The sequence below is a fragment of the Schistocerca piceifrons genome, chromosome 3, assembly GCF_021461385.2.
Source record: "Schistocerca piceifrons isolate TAMUIC-IGC-003096 chromosome 3, iqSchPice1.1, whole genome shotgun sequence".
Taxonomy (NCBI): domain Eukaryota; kingdom Metazoa; phylum Arthropoda; class Insecta; order Orthoptera; family Acrididae; genus Schistocerca; species Schistocerca piceifrons.
The window spans coordinates 703,137,774-703,155,548 of NC_060140.1; the positions used below are offsets into that span (position 1 = coordinate 703,137,774).

At 44.6% G+C, this 17,775-nt stretch overlaps 1 protein-coding gene across 1 annotated transcript in view; it reads left to right on the plus strand.

The window, feature by feature from the left end:
• The window catches only part of LOC124789977 (homeobox protein B-H1), a 467,814-nt gene that overhangs the window by 28,238 nt on the left and 421,801 nt on the right, over positions 1–17,775 (plus strand). Inside the window, exon 2 of the mRNA XM_047257518.1 lies at positions 2,365–3,346. Within this exon, the coding sequence (XP_047113474.1) occupies positions 2,365–3,346 (982 nt within the window). The remainder of the gene's footprint in view (positions 1–2,364; positions 3,347–17,775) is intronic.

Consider the following 17,775-nt stretch of genomic DNA (forward strand, 5'->3'; position numbering starts at 1 on the left):
TTGATTGCAGAGTTCCTGAGACAATCCTCATGGTGGTATTAAGCTGGACGTCTATTATCTTCGTGTGTGTGCTCTTGTACCAGACTGGGGCGCAGTATTCTGCCACCGAATAAACAAGAGATTGTACTGCGGTGCTTACGGTGTTAGCTTGAGCTCCCAAGAAGGTTCCAGTCAGCTTTCTTAATATGTTATTTCGATTTTTTATCTTTGGTTATTTCTAAGTTTTTTTATAATTTCTGTGTGGTTATCTTTAGCCGTCCTACTCAATTATTCGGATTTGTCTCGGCTTAAGCCTTCAACATTTAGTTGTAAGATACGGACACAAGTTCCGATATCTCTTGTCAGGTGCTTCTGATAATAGGGTGTACACAATGCGGGACAACCGGGAGATCCGGGAAAAACCCGGGAATTTTTTCATCCTGGAAAAAACCGAGAAAAACTCGGGAATATTTTAGAATTCCGGGAACTTTTCTTTGTTTTCAGTTAAATTTTTGTAATTTTGACTGGTAAGAACCGATACTCTAACAAAGAATATTACTGTATCCCGCTACTGCAGAATAATAGTTGAGCAATAAAACATGAACGAGTGAAAACGAAAATAAAACTTTAACTGCAAAGTAAATGCGCCATATACAGCAACAAAACAAAGTGCTGATACAAGCGTCTGCCAACAGCAAAACTTGTCAAAGGCTTTAGGAAGAATATGCAATGATTCATAACAACAAATTGCCTCCGATGAACGTGACGTCACAACTTTTTACATTAGATTCGTTTTAGCAGTTACAAGCGGAATCATGCGTATGCGCAGTTGAGTAGTACCTTCTCCCGCTTCTGGCTACAGAAATGTGGCTCTTGGCTGTGTAAGCAGCAGGTTCGAATGTCTTGTTTCTTTTATGACCTAATGTAAGATCTTTTAATGTTTTAAACGTACGAACATACGGCTCCCTACGACATCGTAGCTGCACAAGCGCGGTGACGCCTGTCATCTGGCGCTCTCTGGCAACTGCAGAAACGCACCTATTTCTAACAGGTCGCGGGAAAATATTCAGAATGGGGGTTTGAAAAGCGTTACTATCAAAGAAAATTTCCTTTTACGCAAGTTAAACTACGTGCGAGAATGTACGTTGAATTTCTTAAATCAAAGAACAGTTGACTCTCATTTAAAAATAAACTCTTTGATGACAAGCCATTTAGATGAATTTCGAGCCCAGAAGAACAGACATTTATGTCGTTATTAAAATTTTTAATGGCACATTTGTGTGATATATCTTAAATTGTAATACGCTCATAAAAGACGAACATTATATGTGAAAGCTTAGCTTCTCTTCCAGCGTATTAATATTATAGACCAATATTACAAGTGAAAGCTTTACATTTCTTGTAGCAACACTGTGTATATTAATTTGAAACATTAACTTTTCTGTTTGTGTGTTCGCGCTATTTAACAGTGATGTTGCTATTGGCTGACTTCTTCACATGTCATAAGCTCTCAATGCCTGGTATCATCGGCTGGTGAAAATCACGTGACATGAGCTGTGACTGGCTTACAAAAGTGTATCGCAATCTTGATTTCAATGCTTCGGAAAGTAATATGCGCTGTTTGGTGGAATTCGAATTTATACTTCCGTAATACGAAAGTATGCAGCGTACATGTTACTGCACATCAAAGATCTTTCTAAAACGTTTTTTTTTTCCCTGTGTTTCGTTTTCTAAAGTGCCAGAAATTGTGTGCCTGTGTATAAAACCATAACCATTCTAAGGATGGATAGGTTAAACAGTTTAGAGAGAAAATTTTCTGTCAGGTAACAGGGAAAAAGTACATTTTCAGCCGAGAGAAAATGTATTTTTAACTGGCAAATCAGGGAGGTATCCGGGATTTTTTTTTCTTTGTCCGCGTATACACCCTAGATAAGAACCGTTACTTTTTTGCTTTTTCGTTTTCCTCTGTAGATTTTCTTGACCGTGAAAGAAATTCATTCTAGCTCAGTCGCCTAGTGTGTAGACTGTTTGCCGTTCTGTCGTCACGGACCCTTGCCCGGACTACAGCATCTTGGAGGTCGTCTACACTTTGTACCCCAACGCCCTTCGTAGATGTAGGACTTAAAGTTGCGCAGAGTGCCTGTTCCACGGTGGCCGAGCGGTTCTAGGCGCTTCAGTCTGGAACCGCGCGGCCGCTAAGGTCGCAGGTTCGAATCCTGCCTCAGGCATGGATGTGTGTGATGTCCTTAGGTTAGTTAGGTTTAAGTAGTTCTAAGTTCTAGGGGACTGATGACCTCAGACGTTAAGTCCCTTAGTGCTCAGAGCCATTTGAACCAGTGCCTCTTCATAACTGTACAAGTCGCACCGTTGTTTTCGGTGTGCCAGCTGTTGGTGGTGGCGGCGGTGACAGCAGCGGCCGCAGCGACTGGTGCTGGTTCCGGCTCCGGCTCCGGGGCAGGCCTGTCGTGCTCGCTGGACCGGCAGTTCTGGGACGAGCGGCGCGGCCGCTGCCTGCCCTGCACGCAGTGCCCCGACGGGCAGGTAGTTCTGGCGCCCTGCGCCGTCAACCGCGACACCGACTGCGGACCCATCTCCAAGCTCATGATCGACTGGTCCTGGCTGCCCAGGCGCTCCAATAGGACCGCTGCGCCTCCCTCGCACCGCCACCATCACCACCACCACCATCACCACCGCAAGAGCCACCGCCACGGTGACGGGTGGTCCTCCTCCTCCGAGATCGACTCGTCGGCGTTCTCGTCGCACTCGGAAGAGCACTCGGAAGACACTCCGCGGCCGGCGCGCAGGCGGCAGGGCCACCACCACCACCACTCTCGCTGGTCCTCCTCCTCCTCGTCGTCGTCCTCTTCCTCGTCCTTCGCGGAGGAATCGTCCTATAGCTCGTCTGCGGAGGACGGGTTCGGTACTTTCAACAGGACGTCGTCGCTGTCCTCGCAGCGGAGGAACAAGACGTCGCAGCACAGGAAGCACGGCGGCGGTGGGCGGAAGCACGGCCACCACAGCCACACCCACAGCCGGCACCGCGAGGAGCACCGCCAGCGCAACTTCACCGGCCACCAGATGCCGGACGTCAGGAAGCCGATGCTGCCCGAGTCGGCGGCGCAGCTCAAGGAGGACTTGGCGCCGTCGCCGGCCCAGACCACGGCCCGGCCGCACCACGCACAGCCTCAAGCCCAGCAGCACCAGCACCAGCAGCCGTTCTCGACGGCCGAGACGCTGGTGTGGGACTGGCAGGTGGTGGTGCTCGCGCTCGCCGTCTGCGCCTGCCTGCTCTTTTTCCTTGTCACGGGCATCTACTCCATACACCACGCGCGCCAGTGGCGCAGGCTCAAGGACAACTTCGAGGCTGGTGAGTACCCTGTCGACGTTGCCTACTGCACTTGGCTTAACCTCCTTTTTTAGTTAAGAACGCTAGAACGAATCGTTTACTTCGAATTCGAAGGTGTCCTGATTTGAAACTGTCTAGCAGCGCCAGGAAGCTGCTCAACCAACTCCATTGGTAGATGTTGCAAGAGAGGTGTTTTGTATCACCGAGCCATTATATTGCTTCCTGCTGCGTATATCTCGGGAAAAGAAAGAGAATGTAAAATTAGAGCGATCCGAGCTCACAACCAAACTTACCAGAATCGTTCTCCCTGGGCTTCTACATCTACATCCATACTCCGCAAGCCACCTGACGGTGTGTGGCGGACGGTACCTTGAGTACCCTCTGTCGGTTCTCCCTTCTATTCCAGTTTCGTATTGTTTGTGGAAAGCAAAGATTGTCGTTATGCCTCTGTGTGGGCTCTAATCTCTCTGATTTTATCCTCATGGTCTCTTCGCGTGATATACTGGGTGATCAAAAAGTCAGTATAAATTTGAAAACTGAATAAATCACGGAATAATGTAGATAGAGAGGCACAAATTGACACACATGCTTGGAATGAAATGGGGTTTTATTAGAACCAAAAAAAATACAATCGTTCAAAAAATGTCCGACAAATGGCTCTTCATCTGATCAGAATAGCAATAATTAGCATAACAAAGTAAGACAAAGCAAAGATGATGTTCTTTACAGGAAATGCTCAATATATCCACCATCATTCCTCAACAATAGCAGTAGTCGAGGAATAATGTTGTGAACAGCACTGTAAAGCATGTCCGGAGTTATGGTGAGGCATTGGCGTCGGATGTTGCCTTTCAGCATCCCTAGAGATGTCGGTCGATCACGATACACTTGCTACTTCAGGTAACCCCAAAGCCAATAATCGCACGGACTGAGGTCTGGGGCTCTGGGAGGCCAAGCATGACGAAAGTGGCGGCTGAGCACACGATCATCACCAAACGACGCTCGCAAGAGATCTTTCACGCGTCTAGCAACACATTGTTTTTTTTTTTTTTTGTTCTAATAAAACTCCATGTCATTCCAAGCACGTATGTCAATTTTTTCCTCTCTGTCTACATTATTCCGTGGTTTATTAAGTTTTCAAATTTATACTGACTTTTTGATCACCCGATACGTAGGAGGGAGCAATATACCGCTTGACTCCTCGGTGAACGTATCTTCTCGAAACTTCAACAAAAGCCCGTACCGAGCTACTGAGCGTCTCTCTTCCAGAGTCTTCCACTGGAGTTTATCTATCATCTCCGTAACGCTTTCGCGATTACTAAATGATCCTGTAGCGAAGCGCGCTGCTCTCCGTTGGATTTTCTCTATCTCTTCTATCAACCCTATGTGGTACGGATCCCACACCGGTGAGCAGTATTCAAGCAGTGGTCGAACAAGTGTACTGTAACCTACTTCCTTTCTTTTCGGACTGCATTTCCTTAGGGTTCTTCCTATGAATCTGTCTGGCATCTGCTTTACCGACGATTAATTTTATATGGTCATTCAAATGGTTCAAATGGCTCTGAGCACTATGGGACTTAACATATGTGGTCATCAGTCCCCTAGAACCTAGAACTACTTAAACCGAACTAACCTAAGGACATCACACACATCCATGCCCGAGGCAGGATTCCAACCTGCCACCGTAGCAGTCGCGCGGTTCCGGACTGAGCGCCTAGAACCGCTAGACCACCGCGGCCGGCTATGGTCATTCCATTTTAAATCACTCCTAATACCTACTCCCAGATAATCTATGGAATTAATTGCTTCCAGTTGCTGACCAACTATTTTGTAGCTAAATGATAAAGTATCTTTCTTTCTATGTATTCGCAGCACATTACACTTGTCTACATTGAGATTCAATTGCCATTCCCTGCACCATGTGTCAATTCGTTGCAGATCCTCCTGCATTTCAGTACAATTTTCCTTTTTTTTTTGTTATGGTTTTAGGGCGCAAAACTGCTACGGTCAATAGCGCCCGGATACAACAATTTTCCATTGTTACAGCCTCTCGACATATTACAGCATTATCCGTAAAAAGCCTCAGTGAACTTCCGATGTTATCCACAAGGTCATTTATATATATTGTGAATAGCAACAGTCCTACGACACTCCCCTGCGGCACACCTGAAATCACTGTTACTTCGGAAGACTTCTCTCCATTGAGAATGACATGCTGCGTTCTGTTATCTAGGAACTCTTCGTTCGAGACTGGAGCAGGATAGGTGGAAATGACAGAGGTACATGCAGGATTCTCCGCCACACGTTATAAGGTTACTTGCGGTTAGAGTTGCGCTCTACCGAAACTACAGTTCGTTAAGATAACTGCTAGTGTTGGTAGCATTAGTAGGGAAAAAAAAGTAAATGAATTGTGAGACAGAAACTGGGAGTCGACGACTTTTCTCTGATTTTTATTTGTCTGTTTTGCACATAATTAGAATCATATATCGCTCAGTTTTACTTCTTTGAGTATCTTATATTCGTACAAAATGTAAATTGTGTTGTCTAAGTAATAAAAATTAGTTGATCGCGTAACTTTCGCTCTTTTATGTTACCAAAGCAATTAATTTTGATGCAAGTACACCTTACATGAACAAACATAAAAAATCAGTGTAACTGTTGTTGTTTTGTATGCAGTAGAACGTTCTTCATAACGATTAAAGGCAGAAGCTTCCTGTTATTATTGATAAGAGCTGAAGTTGTTTATGGATAACAGAAGCATGTTTCATAAGCTCGACAAAGTATTGAAACGATATTTGATATGTCTTTTTCCTTTTAATTTTACCTTTCTCTTGGGAAATGCGTTTTCTAGTGCTATTTGATAAGTCTGTTGCGTATGTTTTTTATTTTCACTACTACAACATCCCTCTGTTTCACTTTAAAAAAACAACAGTTTTCGAATAAAAACAGAATTAAATAATTAGCTATAAATACCGTTTATTTTTAAGTAAGAGGCAGGAGGATACCTATGCAGAACAAAAATGTTCTGTAGATTACACTCAGTTGCTGTACGGTTCACCGCTTCCGGATCTAGGGGAACGTAATGAGAGACTGGGTGCATACGCAAACAAAACAACCGAAATGAGGTAACGGCCGATAGGTATGCGACAATATCTAACGTACAAATAACGTGGTTACAATTTTAAATGATCAAAGCTACGGTAGTCTACGCTTACTTCTGACAGTCTACGGTAGCTTACGGTAGTTTTATAACTTCGTTTACGGTGTATAGTTGTGGACGTGGAGGGCAGTTATAATTAAACTTCCGCCACTTTAGAGGCCCCCATGAAAAACGAGTGATCGTAGGGCAATAAGACTTCGTGGAAAAATTTGCAAGTACATGCGGAAGAGAAATAACAAATAAAACATTGAAAGAAAAAGATTTTAATTTCCAAATGAGGGGGGTTACATTCGTTAACTGCGTACCATGCTTACGTTCTGGCTACAAATGTTGCTCAGTGTGACGACTCTCTGGATTCACGACAGCCTGTAAGCGCACTAGAGATACCATTTCACAGTTATGTAAAGAATCAGTCTCAATTGCAAAGTTATTTTTATTTCTCAAACGTTCGCAGTACTTTTCGAATGGTGAACCGTAGAATGTTCAGCTGTTGTGACACAGCTCGTGCGTTGCTTGAAGAACGAACACTGAGTCCAGCATTCTTAGCCATAGCAACAGTAACTTCTACAACAATTTGTGGCACAGTGGGCCGTCGTCCTCCCCAAGGAGCAATTCCCTAATCGCCAGTTAATTCGGTACGTGAAGAGGGCGTCTCCTATTCCTTTAACGCGTCGATGCTCGTGAAGAGCAACGGAACTATTGCTGTTGTTTTGATAAAACAGCTTTACGAGTAAAGCCATGCCCACCATGACTGTATCCATGCTGACAACTTTAATGCACACTGGTGCTTGTGTTACAAACCCACTTCGCCATACCAGAACCCGTGGCCAACGACAAGTCATGACACTGACACTATTAACACTACAAATCCTGCAGCGCTCAGTCTGAACATCATTCCTTTAAAGTTAGCTACCCCTGTGGTAAACAGTTTTCCGTCTACACTCGCCTGTAGAGAAAGTTCAACAATTGCAAGCGTGATGACAATGTAAACCTCGCACAATTGTGCCTTCCTGGGGTCTACTCCAGCTAGATTGTCTTTGCCTTTCTCAGACCCGCAAATAAGGCGACAAGTCCGGAAGTGCATTGTGTGGGTGAAAGGGTTCCAAGGGTACTTCTGAGGTACAGTGTTCTGTATTGTTTACGTTGTTGGAAGTGAAGGGAAAGTGTGAATCTCAGTGTTTACACAGCAATAATTGGTAACATTCAACCGTAATTTTTGTCCTACCCACAATTCAACAAAGCGTTTCGAGAGACAGCGCTCTCATAATCAAGTAGTAAAACTTATCTCATGAGGTTAAAACGCTAAAAAGTCAACAAACATAAGTGTGCCGTTCACAAAATACAAATATCTGTAATGGATAATATTAAACTCCCAGTGTATGTAAGGCATCCGCCACTCGATGGGAACCGCTAAATGCAGCGCCCCAATCTATACTGACAGTCTTCAATGAATTCCTTCGAAGTCATCCAAGGCAAAACCTACTTGCAAATAAACTAGTAATTACAGTGCACCTACATCATGATGGGTATTGAGCTGTAGTACCCTAGTTTATGCAGCGTCTGTAGTAGATACAATGGGTGTTGTAAGGACTCGGTAGAGCAATCTGTTTTCGGCTACCATGGGAGTAACTCCATAATGTCAACTTTGTAAGTACTGCAGCAGTAGTCAAGAATAAAACTAGAGTTTTGTAGCCAATTTTCTCAAGAGAACAACTAAACTTCCCTAGAATCCTGCAAAGATCTAAGATTTTTTTCTTCTTTTTATTGACGGTCTTAGTGCTGATTTCAGCCGGCCGCGGTGGTCTCGCAGTTCTAGGCGCGCAGTCCGGAACCGTGCGACTGCTACGGTCGCAGGTTCGAATCCTGCCTCGGGCATGGATGTGTGTGATGTCCTTAGGTTAGTTAGGTTTAAGTAGTTCTAAGTTCTAGGGGACTGGTAACCACAGCAGTTGAGTCCCATAGTGCTCAGAGCCATTTCAACCATTTCGTACAGTCTCGAACCGTTATGTCAATCAGGAAAAATTGTCCTATGCATTGAGTCAATCATCTCACCTAATCACTAGGTTGGAGATACTCGTACCACCTTGGTAGAACGCCGTGTCCTGCTGCGTGAAGAAGTCTGTAACTGCCTGCTGCAAATCCTCGTCTGGCAGGAATCGTCGACACTTTAAGGCCTTTTTTAAGGGACCTAAGGCGTCCGCTCAACTGTCTCCCACTTGAGCAGGCGTAACTTCTACATTACGACATTTGCATTTAGGGGGCGCATACATCATCATGAAGCAGCAACACAGAACTTGTCGCACAATTACACAACAGTGAATTTTGACAGACATGCTGCGCCATACATATTCTTTATTCTCTGATGGATGTCTACCTGTGTTTGTGCTACGGCAGCCAAGAAGAGAATGAAAGCCTGTTGCTCCGTTTTGGATGCATTTGGTAATAACGCGATCATAGTTCACGTCTCTGCATTTAGCGCATACACGCCGCGAAGTTACGAGTGCCACACTAATCCTTTGTCTGCATGTGGCTACTTATATTCCCGCATCGGAGTCGCTCTACGTTGCATATACGCTGCAGCAAAGCCCTCAAACGGATACTTTTTGATCATCCCTTTTTTTTTCCTTGTTAAAAGGCTTTAGCTTTTGTGTGAGGGGCGTCCAGTAAGTAATGTAACACTTTTTTCTGAAAGGGAGTTGGTTTTATTCGGGTTCCAATACACCATATTATTCCCCCACTCTTTTCGCTACAAAACCCCATTTTTCAACATAATCTCCATTCATCCGGTGGCGTTTATGCTACCTTCGTGGGAGGACATTCTTGCCTGCATGGTACGTCGCAGCTAACGCGTTACTGCATCAATACGTCCCCATCATCCGCGTACTGTTTCCCACAGAGTGCATCCGTCAATTGGTCGCCGAGCCGAGTGGCCGCGCCGTTTGAGGCGCAATGTCACGGATTTCGCGGCCCGCCGGCCAGAGTGGCCGTGCGGTTCTAGGCGCTACAGTCTGGAGCCGAGCGACCGCTACGGTCGCAGGTTCGAATCCTGCCTCGGGCATGGATGTGTGTGATGTCCTTAGGTTAGTTAGGTTCAATTAGTTCTAAGTTCTAGGGGACTGATGACCTCAGAAGTTGAGTCCCATAGTGCTCAGAGCCATTTGAACCATTCTGAACCATTTCGCGGCCCCTCCCGCCGGAGGTTCGAGTCTTCCCTCAGGCGTGGATGTGTGTGTGTTGTTCCTAGCAAAGGTTAAATTAAGTAGTGTGTAAGTCTAGGGCACCCGTGGTCTAGGGTTAGCGTCTTTGATTCGTAATGAAAACGTCTTCGGTCCCGGGTTCGATCCCCGCCACTGTCTAAATTTTGATAAATAATCAGCATTGGCGGCCGAAGACTTCCGGCATAAGAAGTCAGCCTCATTCTGCCAACGGCCTTGTCAAAGAGGGCGGAGGAGCGGATAGAGGTTCAGGGCACTCTCTTGTCCTAGGGGTGGGAAAATGCCCCTAAAGGCGGAAGAATCAGCAATGTTCAACGACATGAGGATGCAGAAGGCAATGGAAACCACTGCATTAAAGACACGTAACGTGTATCCACAGGACATGTGGCCTGTAATTGAAGAAGTGTCATGATGATCTCTCCATTGGCAAAAGATTCCGGAATAGTCCCCCATTCGGATCTCCGGGAGGGGACTGCCAAGGGGAGGTTACCATGAGAAAAAGATTGAATAATCTACGGAAGGATAACGTTCTACGAGTCGGGGCGTGGAATGTCTGAAGCTTGAACGTGGTAGGGAAACTAGAAAATCTGAAAAGGGAAATGCAAAGGCTCAATCTAGATATAGTAGGGATCAGTGAAGTGAAGTGGAAGGAAGACAAGGATTTCTGGTCAGATGAGTATCGGGTAATATCAACAGCAGCAGAAAATGGTATAACATTGTAGGATTCGTTATGAATAGGAAGGTAGGACAGAGGGTGTGTTACTGTGAACAGTTCAGTGACCGGGTTGTTCTAATCAGAATCGACAGCAGACCAACACCGACAACGATAGTTCAGGTATACATGCCGACGTCGCAAGCTGAAGATGAACAGATAGAAAAAGTGTTTGAGGATATTGAAAGGATAATGCAGTATGTAAAGGGGGACGAAAATCTAATAGTCATGGGCGACTGGAATGCAGTTGTAGGGGAAGGAGTAGAAGAAAAGGTTACAGGAGAATATGGGCTTGGGACAAGGAATGAAAGAGGAGAAAGACTAATTGAGTTCTGTAACAAGTTTCAGCTAGTAATAGCGAATACCCTGTTCAAGAATCACAACAGGAGGAGGTATACTTGGCCGGGAGATGCGGGAAGATTTCAATTAGATTACACCATGGTCAGACAGAGATTCCAAAATCAGATACTGGATTGTAAGGCGTACCCAGGAGCAGATACAGACTCAGATCACAATATAGTAGTGATGAAGAGTAGGCTGAAGTTCAAGACATTAGTCAGGAAGAATCAATACGCAAAGAAGTGGGATACGGAAGTACTAAGGAATGACGAGATACGTTTGAAGTTCTCTAACGCTATAGATACAGCAATAAGGAATAGCGCAGTAGGCAGTGCAGTTGAAGTGGAATGGACATCCCTAAAAAGGTCCATCACAGAAGTTGGGAAGGAAAACATAGGTACAAAGAAGGTAGCTGCGAAGAAACCATGGGTAACAGAAGAAATACTTCAGTTGATTGATGAAAGGAGGAAGTACAAACATGTTCCGGGAAAATCAGGAATACAGAAATACAAGTCGCTGAAGAATGAAATAAATAGGAAGTGCAGGGAAGCTAAGACGAAATGGCTGCAGGAAAAATGTGAAGACATCGAAAAAGATATGATTGTCGGAAGGACAGACTCAGCATACAGGAAAGTCAAAACACCCTTTGGTGACATTAAAAGCAACGGTGGTAACATTAAGAGTGCAACGGGAATTCCACTGTTAAATGCAGAGGAGGGAGCAGATAGGTGGAAAGAATACATTGAAAGCCACTATGAGGGTGAAGATTTGTCTGATGTGATAGAAGAAGAAACAGGAGTCGATTTAGAAGAGATAGGGGATCCAGTATTAGAATCGGAATTTAAAAGAGCTTTGGAGGACTTACGGTCAAATAAGGCAGAAGGGATAGATAACATTCCATCAGAATTTCTAAAATCATTTAGGGAAGTGGCAACAAAACGACTATTCGCGTTGGTGTGTAGAATATATGAGTCTGGCGATATACCATCTGACTTTCGGAAAAGCATCATCCACACAAATTCGAAGACGGCAAGAGCTGACAAGTGCGAGAATTATCGCACAATCAGCTTAACAGCTCATGCATCGAAGCTGCTCAAAAGAATAATATACAGAAGAATGGAAAAGAAAATTGAGAATGCGCTAGGTGACGATCAGTTTGGCTTTAGGAAAAGTAAAGCGGCGAGAGAGGCAATTCTGACGTTACGGCTAATAATGGAAGCAAGGCTAAAGAAAAATCAAGACACTTTCATAGGATTTGTCGACCTGGAAAAAGCGTTCGACAATATAAAATGGTGCAAGCTGTTCGAGATTTTGAAAAAAGTAGGGGTAAGCTATAGGGAGAGACGGGTCTTATACAATATGTACAACAACCAAGAGGGAATAATAAGAGTGGACGATCAAGAATGAAGTGCTCGTATTAAGAAGGGTGTAAGACAAGGCTGTAGCCTTTCGTCACTACTCTTCAATCTGTACATCGAGGAAGCATTGATAAAATAAAAGAAAGGTTCAGGAGTGGAATTAAAATACAAGGTGAAAGGATATCAATGATACGATTCGCTGATGACATTGCTATCCTGAGTGAAAGTGAAGAAGAATTAAATGATCTGCTGAACGGAATGAACAGTCTAATGAGTACACAGTATGGTTTGAGAGTAAATCGGAGAAAGACGAAGGTAGAGAACAGCGAGAAACTTAACATCAGGTTTGATGGTCACGAAGTCAATGAAGTTAAGGAATTCTGCTACCTAGGCAGTAAAATAACCAATGACGGACGGAGCAAAGAGGACATCAAAAGCAGACTCGCTATGGCAAAAAAGGCATTTCTGACCAAGAGAAGTCTACTAATATCAAATACCGGCCTTAATTTGAGGAAGAAATTTCTGAGGATGTACGTCTGGAGTACAGCATTGTATGGTAGTGAAACATGGACTGTGGGAAAACCGGAACAGAAGAGAATCGAAGCATTTGAGATGTGGTGCTATAGACGAATGTTGAAAATTAGGTGGATTGATAAGGTAAGGAATGAGCAGGTTCTACGCAGAATCGGAGAGGAAAGGAATATGTGGAAAACACTGATAAGGAGAAGGGACAGTATGATAGATCATCTGCTAAGACATGAGGGAATGACTTCCATGGTACTAGAGGGAACTGTAGAGGGCAAAAACTCTAGAGGAAGACAGAGATTGGAATACGTCAAGCAAATAATTGAGGACGTAGGTTGCAAGTGCTACTCTGAGATGAAGAGGTTAGCACAGGAAAGGAATTCGTGGCGGGCCGCATCAAACCAGTCAGTAGACTGATGACAAAAAAAAAAAAAAGTCTAGGGACTGATGACCTCAGCAGTTTGGTCCCTTAGGATTTCACACATATTTGAATATTTGAACATTCAATGGCCAAAGACATGGAAGTCGGAAGGTGCGAGATCCAAGCTGTAGAGTGGATGAGGAACAAGAGTCCAATGAAGTTTTGTGAGTTCCTCTCGGGTGCAAGGACTCGTGCGAGGCCTTTGTTGTCGTGGAGAAGGAGAAGTTTGTTTGCATTGTTGTGGCGACGAATACGATGCAAGTCGTTTCTGCAACTTCCTGATGGTAGCACAACACATTCCTATATGATCGTTGCACGACGAGGGAGGACGTTGTTGTTGTTGTTGTTGTTGTTGTTGTGGTCTTCAGTCCTGAGACTGGTTTGATGCAGCTCTCCATGATACCCTATCCTGTACAAGTTTCTTCATCTCCCAGTGCCTACTGCGACCTACATCCTTCTGAATCTGCTTAGTGTATTCATATCTTGGTCTCCCTCTACGATTTTTACTCTCCACCCTGCCCTCCAATACTAAATTTGTGATCCCTTGATGCCTCAGAACGTGTCCTACCAACCGGTCCCTTCTTCTCGTCAAGTTGTGCCACAAACTCCTCTTCTCCCCAATTCTGTTCAATACCTCCTCGTTAGTTATGTGATCTACCCATCTAATCTTCAGCATTCTTCTGTAGCACCACATTTCGAAAGCTTCTATTCTCTTCCTGTCCAAACTATTTATCGTCCATGTTTCACTTCCATACATGGCTACACTCCATACAAATACTTTCAGAAACGATTTCCTGACACTTAAATCTATACTCGATGTTAACAAATTTCTCTTCTTCAGAAACGCTTTCCTTGCCATTGCCAGTCTAGAGGAGGGAGGACATCAGACGTAATAAACCCTTTAGAGTCCCTGAAGACCGTCGCCATGACTTTACCGGCGCAGATGTGGCCTTGAACTTTTTCTTCGGAGGAGATGGATAATCAGCACGAATGCTGAAGCAATTCCACAACAAACGGTCCATAGTTGTTTTTATGGTCGTCTATTAGGAGACGAGGAACTCAGCGGCAAACACCCTTGAGATCTCCAACAGTATGTACTCCAACGACGGGTATTTTAGCTCTACCAACGAAGATGTCCAGTTGTGCAACGAGATGTTTGTCTGTGATCCGTCAATCACCTCGAATGAGATTAACTGTACGTTGCCACATTGCAGGAGTCGGCGGCACGCCCGGGGATAGGACAGTTTTGCGCGACATTGTTGCTTTGACTACAGACGTCTCGCCCAACGACTCAATGTGCGTTTGTTTGCTGTTAGGGCTCCGTAGACATTCTGCAAACGGCTATGAATATCTGCGATGCTCTGGTTTTCCACCAAAAGAAGCTCATGACAACGGTCTGCTTGGAACGCACCTCCGTTACAGACGCCATTTTGAAGGCTACGTATAGTGCCGCCAGCTATCGGGACGTCATGAAACTATAGGGGCTGAAGCGGGAATATTCCACGATGTCCTACAACAAATTCTGCATTTTTCAACCGAAACTGGTCGAGAAAAAAAAGTGTAGGATTACTTACTGAACGCCCCCTCGTAGTTAGCTGCTATTATAGTGAACCAAATGGAAGTGCTGTCATATGATCATTGTGACTTAGTGTGTTCTGCGTACGGACCGTGAAATTATGTGACGTATGCGTCTGGCGCGAGAGCGCTTGAAGTGCTGTACCCGGTGGAGCGCAGATGGCTTGCTGTGGCCGTGATCCAGAAGCAGGTCACGTGGCCGCATACAGTCGGCAGCCAGACGCATGGCATGGCGATGTGTGGCCAGCCAGGTGTGCTGGCGCCGCTGCATTCGTCTCGCTTTGCTTCATTCAGGCCAAAGTGGAGGACAGGCGAAGAAACGGCACCAATATACTCTACTGGCCGTTAAAACTGAAGCTACGTGCAACAGACGTCAGATTGGCATGAGGTGTAGTACATTCTTGCATTTGCAAATGAGCAGCATTTCAGAGCAACCACACAGAGTGGGTAAAGACAACGCCAATCTACATTCTGTGCATAAGGGAAGATAACGCAACGGCTTTGTCATTCAGGAATCGCATCAGAATGTTCGTTGTTTATGAGAAGATCGTGTTATGCAGCGTGTAAGGAGAATGTATCGGAAGTCGGCAGCGACAGGATCGCGGCCTATCGAAACAACGGTTATCCCATCACTGTTATGCGAATAGGGATTCGTTGGGTTCAGGACGGCCACACTCAATGCCATGCAGAAACTGAACGGCCCCACGCGTCTAGCGCCTGAGAGGCCAGACATATTGTTCGTTCGGTTCGTTCTTCCGTGTAGGACTGTACAGCTACGTCACATAACGTGAGTCAGGAACTGAGCTTGACAGCAGCAGAACAAGTATACACATGGATAGTGCGGCGCCGACTGTAGCACCATGTGCTGTAAGCGCAGTGGCTATTGTTGTGGCTTCCCTTGATGCGCTGATAGTGGTACAGAGCCACACTCGATGCCATGCAGAAACTGAAAGGGCCCACGCGACTAGCGCCAGAGAGGCCAGTCAAATTATTCGTTCGGCCATTTAGGATTGTATGGATATGTCATATTACGTGAGTCAGCAAATAGGTTTGTTTGCAGCAAGACAAGTATGCACTTGGACAGTGCTGCGTTGTCGGTAGCACGATGGACTGTCGTCATGGCGACTCTTGTTGTGGCTTCCCTTGGTGGCCGATGTTGATGCACCCTACTACGGCAGTGGACGCAGGAGTGGCAGCATCGTTTTCCAGACGAGTCCCAGTTCTGCGTGCAAGATCACGATGGGTGTAGCCGTGTGAGGTGACCCATAGTATAACTAACATTGCCAGGCTGCGCCCGTCGCCGTCATAAGGGGCGAGCAGTTGACGTGACGGTATGACGTGCCATTGGGTACACAAAACAGTCGCCTCTGTTTCGCGTTGCTGCAGACGTTACGGCACTGACATGTTAACGCTCGTGCCTGTGACCGATCTTCGAAGTCTCTATGACGATCGCTTTGGGGAAAAAAAAACGCAAGACCATATTTCCAGTGTTAAGACTGTTCCAGTGGCCAGCACTTTGAGTACATTCAGCTAGACGCCTTTGTTAATTCTCCAAACAAAATATTCGTACGTCTTTTCTCTCAAACTCATGTGTCTAATAAGAACAAAAGAAGTTGCAACAAAGGTTGAAAAAGAGGGAGAAAGAACTTCCGTACACAGTTGTCTGCTATAAGTAATCAACAAAGTCTGAATGAAATACAACATAAAAATGTTGAGGTTCCGCCGCCAGGGTCAGTTGACAATAAGTTTTCTGGGTATGGTACCGCATCATATTGTAAAAAATTATTACTGGAGAAGCCAACGTTCCGTCCACAGTTACACTGATCTTCTTCTGGGTCTACTGAGTGTTTTTGCTGCCCAGAGTCTGGTCGTGGAAGGCTACGCAATTATATTGCGGCCCGCGTCCAGCAAGAGGAAAACAGGAGCTCACACCTCATTGCCCGATGACTACCAATCACAGTATGCACCCTGGTACAATGCAAGAAGCAACAACAGATCCTCACTCCCTCCAACGGAATTACCTATTACACTAAAGTTCCTACTCCTTCTGCCTCAAGAGACCCGTTATATCTCTAAACAAAATATTCGTACGTCTTTTCTGTGAACCTCATATGACTAATAAAAAGAAAAGAAATTGCGACGGAGGTAGAGAAAGGGTGAGCTTTCATAAACAGTTGTCTGCTGTAAATAATGATTAAATAATCAACGATTCTTTTAAAATTGTGATAATGTCAAGTTCAGTGAGCAGTCATGGTAAAATATAAGTGACTCTGGATAGTTAAAATACATTAGTAGATCTAGAAAAAGGCCGCTGTAGTCGTGACCGAAAAGTTGGTGTCTTCAGTAATAGTTTTATATAACATACCGCAGTACCGTATAAATAAAAAAAACTTTAATGTCGAAATAAAGGGTATTTGAAACCTTTGCGTCCAAGTTATGGACAGATAATAGCGATGGAATTAATATAATGAAATCTGTGTGTATGTGTATGAATTTGAGGAGGCATTGTAGAAAGAGACCATGGCTTGGCTACATAAGCAGGTTCGAGTGAATGTAGGATGTAGAGTTATGCAGAATTCAAGAGGCTTGCTTGAAATGGATAAATGTAGAGAGGTGCACCAAGCTAGTCTGCGGACTGTAGACCACAATAACAAAACTGACTCAGACAGAGTCACTTATATTTTACCATAACTGCTCACTGAACTTGACATTATCGCAATTTTAAAAGAATCGTTGATTGTTTAATCATTATTTACAGCAGACAACTGTTTATGAAAGCTCACCCTTTCTCTACCTCCGTCGCAATTTCTTTGCTTTTTATTAGTCATATGAGGTTCACAGAAAAGACGCACGAATATTTTGTTTAGAGATATAACTGGTCTCTTGAGGTAGAAGTATTTAGTTCAGAGAGCGCTCTGCCACTACTATGGTTTTGATCTGAGAGACATGGCAAAGAAGCCGTTGTACCGTTTTATAATCGATCAGTTAAACAAAACTTGCTCTCAGATTACTTGCAACAGAAGAACGAGATGATTGTCAACAAAAGGCCATTACGACATATTCCTACTTATTTTGGCCATATTTTCGAAGATAGCAATTTTACCCAAGAAAGATGATGATTCGTTTATTCTACGCCGTTTTCAGA